The 22734-nt window shown below is 33.8% G+C and overlaps 1 protein-coding gene across 1 annotated transcript in view; it reads left to right on the top strand.

Annotated features, from left to right (window-relative positions):
- LOC133181520 (neuropilin-1a-like) overlaps positions 1–22734 on the top strand; it is a 45088-nt gene that overhangs the window by 15180 nt on the left and 7174 nt on the right. Inside the window, exons 2-3 of the mRNA XM_061316008.1 lie at positions 10068–10222; positions 14398–14538. Coding sequence (XP_061171992.1) covers positions 10068–10222; positions 14398–14538 — 296 coding nt within the window. The remainder of the gene's footprint in view (positions 1–10067; positions 10223–14397; positions 14539–22734) is intronic.

Below are 22734 nucleotides of genomic sequence, written 5' to 3'. Positions count from 1 at the left end.
CTACCCCGACCCAAAACTGGTCGGGCCCCCTTTTCAAGACTCCTGTATCCGCCACTGAAAAAGAATGTGTTGTTCTCCTGGATGTCGATATCTGAATTATGTTTTAATTAAACACCTTGTCTAATATATCATGGGCGCCCATAATAGGACGATTATTTGTTTTTGTTTTTCAAAAAGTGGTTCTTACAGATGTAAAAAAAACTTATAAACGGCTAATTAATTATTTTATTCATCTACAACAAATGTTAGTTTAGTTCTTTGCTTACATAATCCAACTTTTATAAATTAACACGAAAGTCGTGCGATCGTATACAAATACTCAGAAGCAATCTTTCATATTTAATGAACGTATAGGTGAATAAATTTCCTCTCATCACTATACGTATACCCCCATCCTCGAAATAAATAGAAAGTTTTCCTTTCGCAGTCGGTTGGTTTTACCAGGTACATGTCAGTACAAGTGAGGATGGAGCTTTACAGAAGCAGGTGATGAATTCCGAGAGAGATAGGCACTGCCTATTTTATATACATGTACATTCCTAGGGACCTTGTTTTCTGAACCGATGTCACTGTTATTCAAAGACCTAGCTAGAAATTCTCTCTCTCTCTCTCTCTTTGAAATGCAGGCCCGTCGATTATAAAAAAAAATGACAAAATAATTTCAATTTTTAATAAGTATCTCACCTTCCAAGCCAAAGACCCAAGGAAGCTTTTCTGTTCATAATTCTTCATCTTTGTTTGCTTTCTTGGTGTATATGAGCGTTATCGTCGTTGTTGTTCTAAAGCTACTTGTAAATTTTTCTCATTTTTATCAAGAACCACAGGATCATAACAACGAAAATTAACACAGAATATTTTTGGTAAAGTTTTATTCAAATGAAGGGTCAAATCCTCTTTTAACGGATACATGTAGTAAAAGTTAGATGGGGTCCAGGCGCGGATCAAGGAATTTTTTCAACGGGGGGGGGGGGGGGGGGGGAGGGGATCCCAAAAAAAAAAATTTCAACCCAGAAATTTCTTGACGACCCAAAAAAAGAAACTCTTTTCCCAAACGTGAAAAACCAATTTCGTGTGTGTGTTTGTGTGTGTGTATGGGGGGGGGGGGTCGCTGACTTTTAAAGCTTCATACCTAAGACTTTTCATACCATATTAACACAGATCCGCGTTTTCGAGGAAGGGTCCGCGTTTTCTAGGGGGGGGGGCATGGTCACTTTTACTTGGCTTAGTATATACATTTAACTGCCCCCAAGCCCCTCTAGATCCGCGCATGGGGTCATTTGAAAATAGTATTCTCAAGAACCCCTGGACTAGAATGAGAAAATTTCCAACATAGCATACATTCATTTTTTTTTCAAATATTGATTCCAGGGAGAAGGTTTGGGCTGGAAAGAGTGTTCATAATTTAACATAGGAATTTATATATCCCCCCAAACGAAGTGTGTGGGTTTGGGGTGGAGGTGTTTTGAGTCTTCTGGAATCACACTGTTCGTCTGCCTAGCTGTCCGTCTGTACGTGATAGTTTGCCAAGGATATTATAACTTTGTTATGAAGAAACTGGAAGGTCAACTTGGTACAAAGATTACTAATGATCCGAGGGTGTGTCATGGTTTTGATCCAATATCATTCCGGCAAGTTCAAGGTCACTGGAAAAAAATAGCAAGTATCATACTTGATACAGGAATTGCTTATGACAAAATTAAATGGTTTGACACGACCTTCATCCAAGGTCATTCCTGTAAGTTCAAGGTCACTGACAGAAAAGTGTAAGATTACTGTATGTGCTATAATTTTGGAAGCTCATACTTGGAACAAAGATTGCTTATGATCCACCGGTTTGAGATAACATAGTACTAGACAGGCAGAAGAAATGGCAAAATTCGTGCCTGGATTATAAATTTATAAGGGGTGGGATGAACGCAGGAAACTTTTTCTCAGATTGCTTTAGATGGGTTTGTCCTGACCTTGAACAAAGGTTTTTTCGGCAAGTTCAAGGTCACTGGCAGATAAATATTATTTTTTTCCCCATGCTATAACTTTGTTATATAAAATCACTGGAAGCTTTTACTTGATACAGAGATTGCTTATGATTCAAGAATGTGTTTTGACCTTGATCCAAGGTCTTTCTGGCAAGTTCAAGGTCACTGACAGAAAAGTGCAATATTCTTTTTTAGGTATATCTTTGTCATTGAGTATCACTGGAAGCTCATAATTTGTTCAAAGGTTGTTTTTGACCTTAACATAGGTCATTTAGGCAAGATCAAGGTCACTGATATAATAAGTGTAAAATTCAAAAAGGTCTAGTCGCCCACGTGGCGCAGTGGTAAGAGTGTCTGCTCTAGAGTCGTGGATTAAGGAGTTGATCCTTACGTCGCAGGTTCGAATCCCACTGTGGGATGCAGAGACCGATCCTTTGGATGAGACCGTACAAACTGAGGTCCTGTCTGGCAGTAGGTGCTGACACGAAAAAGATCCTTCACTGCTCAATGGCCATGAGTGCCGAGTATAGGTCAAATTTGGAGACCTCCATCGGCAAATGGTGGCGTCTCCATATGATTGAAGAATTCTCGAAGCTGACGTTAAACAACATACAAACAAACAAACAAAAAGGTCCATAATTTTGTAATAGAAAAAATTGCATGCATTTGCATTTCACTGAAAAGTTGATAAATATATCATCCAGAGTGTGTAATGGCCTTGACTTAAATTCGAGGTCACTTAAAATATGATGTTTTGGATGAATCACAGTCTGAAAGAATACGTGACTGTGATTTTTTTTTTATGTCGGTGACATACAGATGGTGTTTGCTCTTAACCAGCTGCAGAATGTGTCATGGCTTGACGCAAGGTTATTTGGACAAGTTCAAGTTCATTGACGGGGGAATTTTACATTCCTTAACTGTCTTTCTACTGTTGAAACATTGAAAGTTGATGCCCCTTACAGGATTGTTTATAACCTTAAAATGTTGCATGACCTTGACTCAAGGTCACTATGTCCTGTCCGGAGCTCAGACGGAAGACCTATTCGTTGCATTGCAACGAGCTCGGCTCTAGTTATATTCATATTTCATTTCTAATTTAAACAGTTTAAAAGGGTTTGTTTATTTAGAGTTACAGTTACGGGTATCCTTTTAAAAATACTCAATACTAGTAGTATACTAGTAGTATGATACTAATTTAAACTAACAAAAATCTGAACACTAATCTCATTCAACTTCAAAAACAAAATATTCTAGAATAATAACTTATATACGTCTGGAAACAAATATTCTGTAGTAAAACATTTACATAAATAAACAGGTTTTGTTTTAACAAAGAACTTAAAGAAATGATCTTGTTTTTATTTTACGTTGATTCTCATTGAGTAGTTTCAATAAGCTTTAAATAATGTTACGAGATTTAAGAAACATACTGTTTCAAAGAATTTTTTATTTTCTTCCAGTCATATGAACCATTGTTTGTTGTAAATTAATATGCAGCATTTGTTTATTGTAATCTCAACTACTGTTTAGTAAATTGTCCTACATTTTAATTATACTATCCGAACATCACACCCTTCACAAATATATGTGTGATACAATTTTATTCAAAGTTTTAATATAATTAGGGATGTCAACGAATATTCAAGTACTCCACTATTGGTCGATCATACCGACAATCGACTTAAATATCTTTACTCGTTTACTCGTTAAAAATTCGCTACTTAAAAGTAAACTTAAATTCAAGGTAATAAATTTGGATCTGCTCAATTCATTTATTAACAGACCAGTGTTTTCGTGAGTAAAAACTCAGGTTAAGGATTAACCGATCAAACATTTCAGGCAATTATTTTTGAGTCGATTTTTGTTCGGCAACCATGCATCCAAAGTCTACAATTTTGGCATACTTTACAAGATGTCAGGATAGAAAACAGTTAAATGTACGTTATCACGGTTATGTGAAACTGAGCTTGCATTCTGCAGTGAAACATCAGATATATATGTATCATATTATCTGCCGACATTCGTCAAACATATAGAAATCTTCAAGTGAACCTTTGCTAGTAAATTCTCCACAAAGATGCCAAAGTGCAGAGAGGGAAACAAATGTTGCTATCACAAACATGATTATAAAGGATTGTTTACCTCTTATTGTTGTAAATGGATAAGGCTTTCAAGAATAATTAGGTTTGCTAGATCCAAATTATAAATTTTCAACCTGTAATTCCATAAGATCTCGCGTAACAAATTCATTTATTAAGAATAATAAAACAGCTTTTACATATTTGTAAATACACGTAGATTAAGGGGTCAGTTATGAGCGTAATTTAATGGTGGTTATTTCCGATATTAATATCAGTCATTTCAAGATTGCATTGATTGTTTGCACATCTCATTATTACAAGCTGTCTATGTTTTTATAAGAGTTTACCAGTCAAGGGTCACAAACAAGACCCGTTCAAATGGATCAATAACGGGTACATGTACTAGCGTCATGAAAAGAAAGGACAACAGCGAACGTCTGATATTCTGTATTTAGAATGTGCAGTAAATACTATATTTGAAATCAAATGCATTAGATATACATACATTTATTAATACGTAAATGTTTACGGTTCAGAAATGGTAATAGCGTAGATTAAATATTGTATAAGCAGTCTGTAAAAATGACATGAAAAAATTAATTTTAAATTTAAACGAGTACTCGAATATCGTTCGACTAAAATCTCCGACTATTCGACTAAGCTGTCCGAGTAAAATTGACATCCCTAAATATAATTATCGAAATTTTATGTCGCCGCGAAAAAATACTTTCTCATCTGTATGCTGTTAAGAAAATGTAGCTTTGCTGAAATGACGAATATGATTAATTAAGTTATAAATTTTGAGCATCAAGAACAATTAATGCTATTATATGTAATGGTACAAAACACACTGTTCATCTATATTTATCAAATATTTCTCCCCTTTATCATAAATCCAGAGGTTAAAGATTTCAATGATATTCACTTGTTAGTTTTTATTCACAAATTACGTAAAAATCTGTAGCGGACAGTACATACATGTTCTTACATGTACCGCCTCGCTACTTAGGTAGCTTTTCTAGCTTTTCTAGATTCTTCCTCTATTCCAGGCAAGTTAAGCAACGGCGAGCCTATATAACCCTTGGATGGGTGACCGCTTCACGTTACAAGACCGACACTGTTTGCACTTAAGGCTCACTTAGTTGACCTACACTCAAACAGTGAATATGCCTGATTAAGAGTGAACTATTTAAACCACAACAGTAAAACAAAATCTTAAGCTAATAAAAAAAAATTACTGATATACAAAACCGATATTTAGTCGCCCGCGCATCACAATGCTTAGAGCGTTTGCTTTAGAGGTGCAAAATTTGTACGCTACCATTTGTATTATAAATATGAAACATCACTGTTTGACAATGTGCTTATCAAAGTTTTTTCTTTCTTTTTTTTTCTTTTTCGTTGCTTGTTTGATCTGAAAGTGTTCCTCAACTAAAAAAAAATGGTTATACACTTAAATTTAAAAAAAAAAAAAACATGTATACCGCGCTAAACATTTAATATGAAGGCAAATTTTAAAATTCATTTTTCAAAGTAAATTTACATAAAAAGGACTTTAAACAACTTTATTTGAATTTTTATTTAATAAAGTCTGTATTGAGATTGCATTCCTTAAGAAAGAATTGGTAAAATACTACGATTGTGTTATTCAACGCCTATAAATGTTAAACATATATCAATTAATGACTCAAGATTCGAGAATTTAAAAAAAATCCTCTTGAATAAGGGTTGACTTCAGACTCATTTACTTTATCATGATCTATATCTTTGCTTTTAGGCATCTTTTTTTTTTTTTTTTTATTATTCTCGATGGTTGAATGATACAATCAAGAGCAGAAATATGGAAAGAAACATATATACAAGTTCCAGATAGCTCATGAAATTCAATAATTTGAAATAATCATATACTTTTTGGGGGGAGGGGGTTGAGATACGTCTTTTTATTTGTAAGTCATATGCGAAATTTATACTTGATATGTAACATACACATTAGGTATTGATGAAATGTTCTACATTCCTTTCCTATAGATTCTTTGATCTGATTAATACAGAAATAAATAAACAAGCATTTTTTTCGAATCGTGTTTTAATTTAGCTTATTATCAGATTTGAAAAAAAAAGAGTTGTTGAAATAAAATGAAAATAATTTCTTTTAAATATCTGTTTTGTTTTTACTATTATCAAATCATAGATTCCACACCTTTTACAAATGTGCTTAGCCTAACAAACACACTGGATAGAAACATAAGAGAAAGCCAAGCACCCTGGATTTATTGACTCATTACAGGTCACCAGTATTTGCTTATTTAAATCTATTATTGATTTCAAAAAGAATTGAACTCAATTTTAGAAAGAAATTTTGGTAATCCAACTTATACTCATAGTTCTCCTTCAAAATAATTCTTCAGAATCATGTTCAGTTTAAAACATTCCAGTCAATAGTAGTCATATAAATCCTTACAAAGAAAGATAATTTGTAGGGCCCAGGAAAGGTCAATGTCCTTATTCTTTCTTCTTGCCAAAATATTAATTGCTGTGAAAGATAAACTTCAAACAGTGTTTAAAACATATTCAAGAAGTGATGTCAATGCACTTTACTTCAGATAATTTCATATTTTCTTACAGAGTAAAGAAAGGGGGTTGATATAACAGAACCAATCAATGTATCTTTGCAAGGGTTTTTTGAAGTTTAGGTACCGTAAATTCAATTCAATTCCATTGACTTGAACGCTAAAAGTATTAAAAATTGAAGAATTTCATCTTATGAAAGGGAACAATGAGTACAAGTTGGATTTCCAAATGCTTGCATTCAAACATTATAATTCTTCTAAATGCTTTTAGATAATGATCTTTACAAGCAAAAATATGTAGTCTAATAAAATGAAATAATAAAATGATAAAAAAAAAAAATTTTGTGGCTTGCAATATTCTCAAGACCCCCAGATGGTGGCAGGAGTGAGTGGAGTTAAATGAACTTACCATATACAATATTTTGTTTAGTTGAATCTTTTACATGCATGCCCAAATTATGAATAGACTGCAAGGGTATGATACCATTACCTTCTCCCATCTGCTGAGGGTTGGACAGTCTACTGTGGATTGTGTACAAATGATTGTGTGGCATGTAGCGATGGCTGAGGAGCTGATTGTGGAATTTGTACAGGCAGTTGTGGAGCTTGAATAGGTGGCTGCAGTGCTGGTTGTGGGACTTGGAGAGGTTGTTGTGGAGCCTGTAGCACTGGTTGTAGAGCCTGTAGCGCTGGTTATAGAACCTGCAGAGGTTGTTGTGGAGCCTTAAGCGCTGGTTGTGGAGCCTGTTGCTCTGGTTGTAGAGCCTTAAGCGCTGTTGTGGAAAAGATCCTGTAGAGGGGGAGCCCATATTGGATGTTGTGAAGCCTGCCCACATGGCTCTGAGGCCGGTAAAGATGGCTGTTGTGGAGCTTGCTGCGGTAGATCAACCTTACATGTAGGAGGGGACCCTGTCTTGCTCTTTTGGAGGGTGCTCTTGTGGGCACTGTTCCTTCGTCTTGTCTGCCGTTTGCGTGGCATGATTTCCTTGAAGTGATATTTTACATGCAAAAGAAGGAGAAAGGTTAAAGTACAAAATGTATGTAACATGTAAAACATGAAGATAAATCATAGTAACGTAGACTTATGTTGTCACACAGTGCCCTATACCTAAAGCCTTACCTTTCTACTTTGAATTGAGTTGCTTAACGAACAAAATGTATGTGAAGTATGATTTTATAAACAATTTAATGATGTTTTAGTTATTTTTTCCATTAACGTTATAGAGAAGATACTTTATTTGCTGAGGCGAACTTATTGTTAAAATTTGAAAGATGCAACAAATAAGAAACAACGTAAAGAAATGTGACCATAAGCCGATGTTAACCCATCTGACAAATGGTCAAGTTTCGTCCGGTTTGTTGATCCCCTAAAACTTTTCCGGAGCCCCAACCCGACTTTTTTTAAAAATAAAATCTAAATATTACATATAGTGTCAAAATAGCAATATATTCACAAGATGATGCCCTTAAACATCCAAGACAAGATACGACCCACCCTCGGCCCCGAAAAATAAGCGATACGATGAGGTAATTTATCAGAATAGTATAATTAATTTAGTGTAATTCAGACGTTAATACCAATTATACTTCTGTGTATATGTCACATGGTTGTCAAGAAAAAATTGAGAGAGAGAGAGAGAGAGAGAGAGAGAGAGAGAGAGAAAGTGAGCCAATATGCTGATATGGCGACACCAATAAAAACGTGGTTGAGCTTTAACATGCCATCTAATGTCATCGATAATTGTTGTGTACGACAATGTGAAATTACTTTCTATTTCCACCATTGAAGAGTTATAGTTCTTAATGCGCTCTTTAGTGAAAAAGTCGGAAAATGTATAAATCTCGCGGGGATTTCTGGGACAATCGTAAAAACAATGCAATCATTATGTTGAATGTCGATGAAAAAGCGACTAACATGCAAATAAGACACTGTATTGCTGTGGACTTTACATGCATCAGAAGTAGAAACGACAACGATATCAATCTATTACAGAAAGTTATTCACAAGACTAGTGTTGACGGTCCTTCTCCAAATACAATGCATCGATACATGTACATACCTCGGACACGTCGTAATTTTATCAATGGATGATAAATTCAGGTCTTTCGAACTCTTGCATATGATTATTAGTTCTCGTATTTTGTAATGGGAATGACAAATACATTTAATATATAGAATCGGAGATCGACATGTATTCTAGCTCCGCTACGTCATGCTTGTCCCAGTCAGACGACCAAATACGCCTATAATTTTAAGAGTTCCAGTAATGGAAATAGAAAGTATTAAAACTAAGTTAATTCAAATTCAGGTATTATTTCTTGAAAATGATTGGAGATTTTGATTTCAACTTGAAATGAATAAATTGCACCATCCTTACTGTTGCAGTGATTGAAGAGAAAAGGGCGATTAATTTGAGTGTGCATGATTTATATATATCTAAGGGAGATAACTGGCTACTAGCTAGGAAAGACAATTGTATTTGCACTCCTTCGATAACTGCATTCTATTCCTACATTCATAGGAAATAGATGCACAATTATATTCCTAATTATGTAACAGGTGGTGGCTTAAAGGGCATTGCTTGACAACATTCAAACACTAGGTACATTTGCTTTTTGTTGAATAGTCTTTAAACGTTTGCTTTAGCTAATCTACGACCGGTCTTCGTCATTATCTGAGAATAGAAGTGAAATTAAATGACTTACAATTGAAGGATCTTTAATTTCTGATCCCAAACCTAAAATAAACAAGCCCTTAGAAAGCAATGCCAGTCAGTATGCAAACTTAGAGCTGAAACAACAATGAAATGAAATGACCCTCTCGCCATATTTTTTTTTCCATTTAATATGTTCCTTGAAAAACATTTGGATTCCTGGAACTCTTACTGTTTTTAACTCAAGATATTCGGGGAAATAAATATCCAATATAATAAGAATGTGAAGATATCGAAAAATGATCAGGATAATTATTCAAGAATACAATATTGATCGATTGAATAATATAGAGAACAGGTGCACGAATCAGGTGTCATGGAGGAGATAACAGCACCCCATCTCTCGTTGATCAGTCTCACATGCTGAAAATCCTTTGTCTTGATCAAGTCAATATACTAGTACTGTAAATAATATGCAGCAGTAGGAATGTATAGCATTCCAAACGATTGCAAAACATTATGCTAAAATTATCGAGTTTATATACATGTATTTCTAATTCGTAAAAGGTCTGAAAAAATGCATTGCTACATGTACAGAAATTTTAAGAACACTGAATGTACCTGTAGTAAGATAAATTATATATATGTTATATTAAGTTGCTGCTACAGAAGTTTTTCCTCCCAAAATATATCAGGATTGGTCCTTATTCAGGGTATATAGTTTATGATATGTTTATACATGCCCTTTATGAAATCTTAACATTCCAATTTGATTTCCCTTAGCCAATGCATGTGACAGCCATTTGGTAAAAAATGTAACAGACGATAAACTTACTGCATCCAGTATCTACAGCAATGACTATCCACCCTTTAAAGCCAGACTGTCTAATGCAGAAGGATGGAGTCCGAAGGAATCCCAGCTAAATCCCTGGATACAGGTAAATATTCATTAACGGACATGTCAAAAGAAATACTCCTCGAACGTTTTGATTATTAATAGTTTGCATTAAATAAATATTGAGTGTGAATATAAAAGATGAAGATAACGAGCAGTGAACAGTCCATGTACTCGAGCACTAGAGGGTTTGGAGTTATCTGAAAAAAATATAGTGTCATTCAAGATCAGCTGACATTACAACAAATGTTTAGAATAATGATGTATGTACATCTTGTAATGCGTGAAAGAAAAACAAAATTAACGTGAAAACATTTTAAGAAAATCACCTTTTTCCCCATAAATGCAAATAAAAAGTATTCATTCCCTAGCTACCTCCTCAGTCTTTTTCATGAAAATACATGTGTTTAGGTCATTCTTCGATTGATAATCATTATGACAAATCTTTTCACCAATTATATTACTTTCGTGATTATAGTTCGTTATTGTCGTATATTTTCTTCTGAGAGAGAATATTAATAATTCATTGTGTGTGGCTGTGGTTTTTTCCTCTCTTTTTTAAATAACGGAATGGTTATACAACATCTCTGATAGTAAGGTTTTTTTCCGAGCTCACCGGAAAGGTCTGAGAAGATGCGATGACAATGTCATCTCACTTGTGTAGACCTAGGCTATTTGGTCTTGCAAATACAGGTGTGTGCACTGTTTGCCATTGACGCTTCGACTGGTGACAGTATTTGCTACGGACATGAAGCACTCTACACCAGTTTCATAACAATTGCAGTTCCTTTCTCTTAGAAATCATCTGAGCACAGTGAAAATTTGGGTACCTGTAAAGTGCGAAACGAAATAGAAACGAAACGAAACGAAATCTACCGGAACGAAAGGAAACCTACCGAAACGAAACGGGAACCTGTAAAATGTGAAACGAAATAGAAACGAAACCTACCGAAACGAAACAAAACGAAACGAACTCAAAATGAAACCTACCGAAACGAAACGAAACAGAATGTTTTACAAATCAAGGTATATCATTATCTATAACGTGTAACTGTATATGGACTTTTTTTACTTCATATAAAATTTATATAGTTCAAGCACTTGTTAATATAATATTTAAACACTGATAAATGCTCCCTTCTCTAGTGATGTATTTACTTATACATGCATATATATACTGTAAATCAACTGCCAGCTACAAATATGCACGAGCATACTATATAATTTCAAAATACTCATTTCAAAATAAGCGTAGTATTCTCTAATTTTTATGTCTTACTTTTATTTTTAGCCTTTAACCATCGAAATACAATAAAGAACTATATACGGTAAGGGCGTATTCCTGCCCCCATAATAGTCAAATTTTGAAAATCTCTTGAAATGAGAAAAAGTGCATATATTGTATAAAATAATCCAAATTAAGACAATATATTATGAAATTGGAAAAATTAGCTGGCTTTTCTTGTCTCTGTGACGTCACAAACTATTTGGATTTCCGTTATTTTTAAAATAGAGGCCAAAATGCACAGAGTTTGTTCAATTTTGACTATAGTTTTTATAGAGCGCAAGCTTGCTCAAGTACCATATTCACATATTTCATTGATATTATCATTCTACACATTATATCAAAAGATCTAGTCTGAGCAGACCTGCGCTCGATAATTTCCAATCAAAATACCGACGTAAAATACGCTATTTTCTCTCAAAATCATTGCAATTTGGAATTTACGTCATTTTATTGACGTCATATCTAACTAATGATGTCATAGTTGATAAAAATATTTAATGCTTTGAAGTCTGCAAATATCCACCTGGTTTAGAACATAATTAAAGATTTCTCCATCAAAGTTTTATTTTGGGGGCAGATACTGGCCACTACAGAATATAGTCCTTTCTCATAATTGATGTGCTACATGTAAAAGCATTTCTATTTACGTACATGTATCGAAATAAAGTTACTGTATACTGTTGTATTGCGAATGTCTTTAAACATAACTTAAAACAAAAAAAACTGTACACATTGAGTTAAATGAAAAAAAGTGCATTACTGTTATTTATGCATATGTGATCAATTATACAAAGCCTAATTATTATTATACTTTTGATTATTGTCGGGTCCAGCTTTTTTTTTTATTTTTATTTGAGAGGTAGTTCCGAGAAGGACCCCCCCCCCCTCCTCTGGTGGTTTCAAGGCTTATGTTTTCGTTGGTTTATTATATAAAATTAAAAATAAAATTTTACAGGTACCCCAAAACAACCTCGTTGTTAAAAAATATTGCGAACGGGAGTACGTGTATTTGGGAGAAAAAAAGTGGCAACATGGGTTGTTTTCATTTGCAAAACGTCATTTTTGGTAAAATGGTTTTGAATAAAAGAAGGGGGTCGATAGCTCTTATTCATTTACATAGAAATTATAATAATTAGTAGTCAAGAATGAGAGAGAGAGAGAGAGATAGAGATGTGAAATTATGCAATAGCTTGGTCATCTGAAAGTCTTATCACTGAGCCTTTCTATTGGTATTTTATTGTTTAAATGATCTGATAAAAATTGAATTTTAATTTCGATAAATGTATGCTTTGAATTTAATTTAAATTTGATGTTGCAATTTTACCGTATTATTTTTTTTAAAAAATGCTTATCCTCCGCTTTCAAATTACTGTTTATAAAAGTGCGTGATCTGATATAGTTTGGTGTTGGACAAAAGCAGACTAAGAATCGCCAGGTCTCAAAATCTAATTTTGAGTATACAAGTATACATACAAATGAACTGTATTAACAAGAACCCGAAAGTGATAACTTGGGTTATATGTATAGGCTTAGTCTAATGTGTTTGTTTTGCACTAAAATGAGCAATATCTATTTAAAAGTGTAATCCATACTTACAAATGCGCACGTTTAGAAACGCACAAAATCTTTTTTATCTTTCACTGCGTATCAAAAGAGACTCGTTACTTATCAAATATACACTATATAATATATTTTAAAGCATAATGTTTATATATATATATATATATATATATATATATATATATATATATATATATATATATATATATATATATATATATATATATATATATATATATATATATATATAATTTTTGCTCGATTTTAATTCATTTTTTGTTTCTGTAGTTTTCTTTTCGTTTCGGTAGGTTTCGTTTTGATTTCGTTTCGTTTTTGTTTCGTTTCGGTAACTTTCTTTTTGATTTGTTTCGTTTCGGTAGGTTTCGTTTCGTTTCATTTCGTTCCGTTTCGTTTCTATTTCGTTTCGCATTTTACAGGTCCTTGTGAAAATTTGAGTAAATTAAAAGTTGAATATCTTGTTACAACGTTAATTCATCCATGGGCGAGTTCACTGGTTATTCTGAAAGGTGGCACAGGTTAACCTTTCGTAAACATTTTCTACAATGATCTGCCCACTTTGAGTGATAATACTTTCATAGCAAAATTGTTAAATGTTATCTCCAATTGGCCTATAGTTTTGTTATTTAAAAAACAGGGGGCTATTTCGATACTTGTAATCAATAACGACTGGGACTTGACATCTGTTCTGGATTCTATCATTGGAAAGATAGATGGTACACGTAAAGCACAGATATGTAGTACGCAGAATTTTTTTCCGGAGCCCCCCCCCCCTCCCTGGAAAAACGTTGCTACAGACCTGTATCAAGCTATATTTGGATTGCTGTATATCAAATTATTTTGCGAGCCTTGATGCACAAAACTAATGCCGGTGAAGAATTGATCTTTAAAACCTAGTTGTCTTTTTTATTAATAAGTTTTGAATACAAGTTGTTAAGCTATCTATATAAGTTCTTCCAACTTTTAAAATGCTTGAACCATAGAATGTTTAGTTTGTATATAAGGGAATAGGTATAAAATAGAAATTCGGATCTTGGATACGCCAATGAATATATAAATATGATGTGCAGATTTTAAGCAAGGTTTGCCAATAATTGGCATATTCTAATTCGAATAGGGCGAATTACTCTAAGGGCAAGTTGTCCTAAGGGCGAACTCTCTAGCATTCTCGCGCATGCTTAGCCTGACGTAAGCCCATGGTATAACCGGTTTAACCCCGCTTATATATTTTCTGCGTGGACCTCAGGGTCCACGCAAATATGCAATATTTACACAATTTATATGGATACAAGTGATGGACCTTTTGTAAATTGCAGAATGCTTGTGAAAATAAAGAATTGTTTATTTCACAGGTAGACTTTGGAAGAGGAATGGTGATAATGGCGGTGCTGACAAAGGGAATGGGCGGGTTTAGCGAATGGGTGAAAAAATACCAAGTCAGATACAGCAATACAGGTTCTACATGGGCGGTATTGCAATATGGCTCTACTAATGTATGTCAAAAGTACTTCGTATCTTTTATTGTCCACTAGGTCAGATAAAATTCTCGTCTTTTCTTAACTAAAAACGATTAAGTTCATATTTTCAAATCAGGACTATTTTTGTGTGGCCTGCTGAGCAGAGCGTCTGTCTGTATTACCTTATATCTTGAAAACTTAAGAGGTATAGATTTGATATTCTGGAAATGTATTGCTTGGCACTGTGGCTCTTGCAAAATACCATGGTTACTAACCTTGTGACCTTTCAATTTGATTTTTAACCTACTTTTTTACAATAAAGCATAATGCCGATATACAGCATATTTCGGACATTTGAGAGGTAAGTCTGTGCTAAGATGTACACTGTTTGTCATATGACATTATGAAAAATACCATCGTTACTAGGGATGCGCGATTTTATCGGTATACCGGTATATCGCAATTTTTTATTGCATGATACGTATCGTGATACGGAGACTAAAATACCGGTATTTGGTACATAATTATAAATTCCGGAAATTATTCATTTATTTAATCAAACTATTGAATGACAATTACAGGAAGTGTAAAAAATGTTAAAAACAGTTGAACAATGGCATCAAAACATGCTTTATATTAAATAAATAAAAATTCAAAAAGTTAAGTTATGTTTTTAGGGCATATTTTCTAGAAATTTTACGGAAATTCATTTGAAATTGTAGTAAAAATTGTGTGTAAAAAATCACGATTTATCGTGATATTTATGGGAAAAAATCGTGATATATCACGATCCGAAAATTTTGCCGATACCCATCTCTAATCGTTACAGTCCACTTGATCTTCAATTTTGACCTACTTTTCAAAAATACTCCTCCAACCGGTTAATTTAAGAGAACGATAAAAAATAGTATAAGCAGATTATCGGGCATCACATGAAAGAATGAGTTTTATACATGTATCAAGTATGTGTCATAACACTGACTTAACGGCTACCGAGGCTTGATAAAGCATGAAATATATGGAGATAACGAACAGTATTCAAGCTCAAAAGTCCATCAAACATTACAAAATAGGTGCAGAGCAAACACGGACCTCCAAAACATCAGAGGTGGGATCAGGTGCCATGGAGAGTGAGCATCCCCTGCCGACCGGTCACACCCGCTTTGTGCTCCTTGTCATGATCGGGAAATAACGGAAAAATCCGTCGACAATTCAGTGTGTAAATAATGGCCGAACTATTAGTATGAAAAACGTCAGTCAGCATTTGACTCAATGATAAATTGTATTTGCTGACAAGATCATTGTATCGACCATAGAACTTACGAAATGATGACTACAAAGACTGCTGATATTCTTGTTTAATCAACTTGTTTGTCAATAATTTACCTCGTTTTAGAAATTGTACATACGTAGAGCATGCTCTTGCGTATTGAATCAACTGAGAGATATAAACCCCGTATGCAGGTGATGAAGGTATATTGCTGCATAAGTAAGGGAAGTTGACGATTAAAAGTTAAAGTCATCACATTTATCATAAAGCTTGGTTGTTAGATTACCATTAACGTCTTCTTCAAGTAAAATATCCAAATATGAAACAAATGTGTCAGACTTTGTAGTATCTTTTATCTCAAGCTCACCGGGATATATCGTATCGACATAAGAATGGAAATAACCATTGTTAATTGACAATACGTCGTCGATATATCTAAATGTCGAGTTGAAGGCCACAGCAAGTGTTTTCTTCTTTTCACGCATAAGATTTTGGACAAATTCTGCTTCATAAGAATACAAAAAAAGGTCTGCTAATAACGGGCGCAATTGGTACCCATGGGAATTCCACTAGATTGTTGGAAGACCTGGTCTCCAAACACCACATATATACTGTCAATCAGAAACTCAAGCATCTTTTTAATGTCAACTTCAGAGTACTTGTGTGTACAATCAGAATGTTTTTTTAACAAAATAATTTTGCAAATGATCAATGACAAGGTAAGTAAAGGGGGAATTTCGATAAGGCAGCTCAGCGGCCCACTTTTTTTTCATAAAAATAAATTTCAATTAATTTTTTCAAAACTAGTTTAGAATTCAAGATTAATATGTTAACTTTTGTTAGTCATCTTTCAAAAGTTAATGTGAGATGAATTCACACCGTAGCTGATACATACTTAGATGTACCCTCAGATCCGTTAACATTAGGCTTATGGGAAAATATAAGAGGGTGGCATTTATAAATCGATGTTTAGAATATGAAGTGCATGATGGACACTCACCTAAATTTGTTCCGTAATTAGCTATACTCTGCACACTAATTTCTTGAAATATGATGAGTGTCGCATGTGCACTTCATATCCAAAAATTAAAAATTACATAAAATTTGCATATCTAAAATTAGAAGCTCTTGGTTTCTTGATCTGGCTCTGTGTTATTTTTTAAATCAAAGAAGATTCTCGATGATATTAACAGTAGAAAACATTATCGTATCCTTTCTTCATTTCGATACTTTTTTTGTCGCCAACGTATAACGTTAACGTCCCATATTTAGCTCACCTCCTCGAATTTGGGGGGAGCTTTTGTAATACCGTCAGCATCGGTGTTCTAGGTAAAAAAGTTTTTGAAGCAGATTTTTATCTATGCCCTATATTAATCAGAGTCACCTGATCTAGCGTGTTTCCTTGTCACCAGTCAGGTTCAGATGCTGAATTTTTAGCCAAAGAATGACCAGGTAAATGTTTTAAAAGCAGGTTTAAGTTTTTGGAGCAGGGCAGCTGTAAGCACTTGTTGACCAGACTTGCTTCATGATGCATCTATGGATGCACACTACTAGATTGCTTCAGATGCTGGATATGACCTACATTTCCTTAATGAGTGAGCAGGTTAAAGATTTTGAAGCGGGTCTCATTCTTATGTAACTATAAGCCCTATCGTGACCAGACTTGCACTGATGATGCATCTAGGATTGCACACTACCAGACATGGTTCAGATGCTGGATCTTTCTTAAATTTTCCGACTGACTGAATAAAAAATAAGTTTTAGAGCAGGTCCATTCCGTATCGTTATTTATCATGCATAGTTATATTTTTGACTTTTTTGTAAATAGAAATCCACGCTCAAACATGCTAGAGAAGCGCCCATATATTTCCGTGTGGTTGATTTAGGGAACGTGGATTGTTTTAAGTCTGGATGTCTCGGCGCATATGTCTGCCTGATTAAGGATTAAACACATATCTTTGGCGTTTACACATGTACTTCGAACTGCGCTCTGGTCTAACAAATCGTATATAATGAATTTTGAAATTCTCTAAATGAGAAGAGACTAGAGTTGGTGAAGCAACTTAAGTATCTATGGAGAGTTGGGAAGCGAGAGGAAATTAGTCTTGGCTGGGATTCTCTCAGTTATGCTGAAAACATAATGCATCTATATGAGCAAATACTTCTAAGTTTCATAATGGAAAGGAAACACTCAATGTATTATAGATTTTCCATAATTTGGCAATTCACCTATTACGTATCATGATAAAATATTTTTCACTGTAATCAATATTGTTCATATTATCAAATACATTGCAATATACTGAAGCCGGTAGGTGCTAGGTAAAAAAAAAATATATTATCTGGCGGCCGCCAGATAAGTTTCTAGCGCCTGCCATTGAAATATCTCGCGGTCGCCAGATAAAATAGTAATGTTTTTGCCAATCAAGTTGTAGCAGAGATACACAGACCGGGTATTTTTGAACGCGGTGCTTAAAATCTCTGCCTTTAACATGTACAACTTCTGTTTATAGTCAAATCTGTACACTTTATACAAAAATTCACTTCATAAGGTCTTCACCTCATAACTTTAAATTAATGTTATTAGATTACATGTCTACACCGCAAGAAGGCTTCTAGGAATTTACGTGGTTTCTGGTCGCCGCCAGTTATTTATGTGGTGGCCGGAGGAAAAGTATTTGGCAGCCGCCAGATATATATTTTCTATGATATTAAGGTATATTTTTCATGTAGTTGTATAACCTCATTGATGAAAATGTACTGCATATACCTGTATTTGACGTTTATACGTTTACCTAGCTCATGTCTTCATATCTTTTCATTTGCATTTTACGTATGGGAAAATGTTAAATATTGATTATAAAGATTATATATAAACTGTCGAATAATTATGAGGTTAAAACTTTCTATATATATTTACGTTTTCTATATATATTTACGTTTTATGAGTTAAATTCATCCTCTTTTAAAGAAAAGTAACATTTAACACCAGAAAAATATCACACCTTTGAAAAAACATTCGCATAAGTTCAATACCATTTTCCGTAAAAAAAAATTGTTGAAATTGGTTAATTTATGTCTTTATTCATATTTATCCTTTTTTCATTTACGATTCTGAGGGTTAAAAAAATCCACTTTCCCCCTATAAGAATGTCTACTCCAAAAATATACGAAAGGGGGTATATTTAAATTTTCAATTATCACGTGACCGGAAAATGCGTAACATAGATTATTTTCATATTTTTGGAAGATAAGAAGTTTTTCTACAAAATATCAAAATTTCATAAAATTTCGTGAGAGGCCGAAAAACGGCCTTATCGAAACTACTCCCCCTTTACGAGTTCCATTTTTATTGAAAAAGCAGCTGTCAATGATATCAAAAAGCCTGGATTTTAATTTGTCGTTATATAAAGTTCCCCCCGCATATATTAAGTCTGGGGACAATACATATGAAAAAGGTGAAGATAACGAACAGTGATTGCTTTAAAAAATCAATCTTCATGACACATTTTAGCATTCAAAGAACACCTTATCCCGATGTCAAATACAATGTATTGTTGTCGATTTCATGTGGTGACAAACTGGCCCAGTAGTTTTGTAGACAAGATGAGCTGATGGATGAATGAGGTATGCATTGTTTCAGATCTCCAATATCTCAACAAGGAAAAAAACAGATGTTTGGAATATACATCAAATAAAGATATTCTATCCTGAGCGAAGAATAACAAATTAGATATTGGATTTTGACTTAAAATGAAAGTCCAACAACAATACCAAAGCATGTTCAAGCGGATATAATACAAGGAAAAAACCTATATAATTACCTGTAAATAGATTCGACATCAAAAGGGACAGCACAATAAATAGACATCTCCTTACTTATTTCAATGATGACTTTGCATAATTTGCACGTTGGAGAATAAATAATGAAATAGGTAAAGATAACGAACAGGAATTGATCTCAAAAAACCTACAAACAATACATATCTGTTTTCAAGGCATAAACCACGGACCCATAGAGACGGGATAAGGTGCCAAGGAGGAGTAAGCATCCACCCGAAGTGTGCATGCCCAATGTTAGATAAGGTTGACGGAGTAAACAATAGTATAAAAACAAAGGCCTAACAATTGGTATGAAATATATCAGTCAAAATACGACCCAATGATAGGCTGTATTTGCTAACAAAGTCATTATAACGACCATAGATTTACGAAACACTGACTTTAAACGGGATTGTTGAAATCCTTGTTACATCAAATTATATGTCAGTAGCCTGCCTAAGTTTTAAAAAAAATGACCGTTCTCAGAGCATGCTCTTGAGTATCGAATAAGTTGAGAAACATAAACACCATATACAGGTGACAGTGGAATACTATATAAATAAGGAGAGTTATCGATGGAAAAGCTGAAGTAACAGTTGTCACGGCAGATATGACCGGTCTACAGAGGATGCTTATTCCTTCTAGGCACCTGATCCAACCTCCAAAATTTCTAGATGTCCGTGTTTTATGCACTGTTCACAGATTTGTAAAGTAGGTTTTTTTGATCGATCACTATTTGTTATTTTCACCTTTTTCATGTCATACAATCTAGTTGTTAGTTGGCCCTTATAATCAGTAAAAAAATTCAAATATGATACAGATGCGGCAACTCTGTGGTGTCTCGAGTTCACTGGGATATTTTATGCGACATAAGATACAACTGAATGTCGGGTTGAAAGTCACAACAATTATTTTCTTCTTGTCATTTTAAAGTTTTTGAATAAATTCTGTTTCATGCGGAAAAAAAAGTAGGTCGGCTAATAAAGGAGCACAATCAGTTCCCGTCGCAAATCCGATAGATTGTTGGAAAACCTGGTCTCCAAACACTACATAGATGTTGTCAATGAGGAGCTCCAGCATCCTTTTGATATCAACTAATAACAGAAAGTGTAGATAAAATGAATCAGTAGAAAGTTCAAAGTCTACTGATTAGGAATCTTTGAACTAAAGAAAAAAACAAATACTTAAAATCAGAAAGCCTTCAATATTTTTTTCTTGAACCACCATCATCATTTTACAGATTGCCCTTAATTAATCACTAAGATAGAATTGAATGTCCTGGTTAGAAAATAAAGATAAAAAAGTTTGAGGAGACTAGAATAACCTAAGCAGGTACTAAGAAATTGAATTTCCAGGTGAATTACTAAAGAATCAAACAACCTTGACAGTGTTTGAATAATCAAAAGCCATAAATTACTGGAGAAATAAATATACTGAGTCAGTGGAAAATCGAATGTCCTTTATTCTATTGATTACTTCCTTTCAATTAAAACAGTAACATATTCAAATTCTACTGTTGGAAATTTCACAGAATTCAAAGGAAATAATAACTGTATACATTCTGGAAAATGGAATTGCTTGTAGGCTGTTAAGTCAGTTAAATAATTTAAAAGGCTAAAAGAAAAAAAAAACAAAAAAAAACAAAACAAAACAAAAACAAAAACAGAATGGGCCGAATTTGAGAGAAAGTCATTAATGAAATGATTGAGAATTGTGTGGTCGAGAAAATTAATTTTCATAACTTTTGTAAAATAATTTTTAACAATTTTTAGGACACATTTAGGGGAAAAAAGCGCAAGCACAAGCTTAATTCAATTACGACATATCGGTATATACCCGGTAGTTTGCGTTCTTCATGAAAGAAAAAAATTAAAATGATAAGATTAAAGAATATGCCGAATATCTTCCTTGATGAATGATTAAATTGTCTTATTTTACAAGTAATCCTTTTTGTACTTAACAAGCACTGGAATGACTGGAAAGAGTGGATTATGAAGTACATGTAGTAATTATAAAATCACTTCAAGTTTTGGCATACATATTCCTGATAAAAACTGAAAAATTTAACAATGTTCGAAAAATTATTCATTAAGTCACTCTTATAAAATCAATAATTTATTCATACAATAAGTTTGTGATGCCCTATTTTATGGGAATCATATGTTTAAATAAGACTTTTTTCTCATTATTACACGGATTAGTGCAGTACAAAAAATCAATTTCTCTAAAGATTTGTTTTTAATGATTGCTTGACATTTTACTTGTCTTTGGCCTTTATATCGATTCTCTATTAAAGTTCGTATATTCAGGCTGCGATTCTGAAAGCAATAATAATGTACCTCCAACTTCCTTTTATCTTCTTAGCTATGTTGAGCTGAAAGCTCTAGTAAGCTTTTCTGATAACATTTTATTCGGCTTCAGACTGTCTGTCTATCCATATCTGTCCGTCCGTCTGTAAACTTTTCAAATTTTGGATATCTTTTCAAGAACAACTGGGCCAAGTAAACTTGCCACAAAGCATCCTTGAGTAAAGAGGATTCAAGTTTGTTCAAATGAAGGACCACGTCATTTTCCAAGGAAAGATAATTAAGAATAAGTGAAAATAAAGTGACATGTTTCAAAACTCTTCTCAACAACCACTAAGCCAGAAAAGTTGAAGTTGTAACTTACGTGAAAGCTTTATTACACAGTGTAAATTCAAATTTGTTCAAATCATGACCGTTGGGTAGGGTTGGGCTAAAATCGGTAAGCAAAGTCTTACATAGGAATTTGTAGGAAAAAATCTTTTAAAATCTTTTCCTGAAGAACCAGTGGGTTAAAGAGTTGAAACTTGTGTGAATGCTTCACCACATCGAGTACATTCAGGTTTGTTCAAATAATGACCTCCAGAAGTAGGCTGGGGCCACAATGAGCGAAATTCTACATAGGAATATACACAAGTAGAGGGAAAAAATCTTTCAAAATCATCTTTCCAAGAACGGCTGTCAAGAAGACATGATTAGTCAAATTTATATGGAAGCATCCTCAAGTAGTGTAGATTCAAGTTTGTTCAAATTACAACAGCTGGGGGTAGGATTGAACACAATGGACGATCAAAGTTTTACAAAAAAACATATAGGGAAAATCTTTCAAAATCTTCT

This window comes from Saccostrea echinata, unplaced genomic scaffold, assembly GCF_033153115.1.
Source record: "Saccostrea echinata isolate AGI-Se365-2 ecotype Australia unplaced genomic scaffold, CSIRO_AGI_Sech_v1 ptg000009l, whole genome shotgun sequence".
In the NCBI taxonomy this organism is placed as follows: Eukaryota; Metazoa; Mollusca; class Bivalvia; order Ostreida; family Ostreidae; genus Saccostrea; species Saccostrea echinata.
Note: the sequence above shows the minus strand (reverse complement) of the source record. Positions and strands in the feature narration are given on the sequence as shown.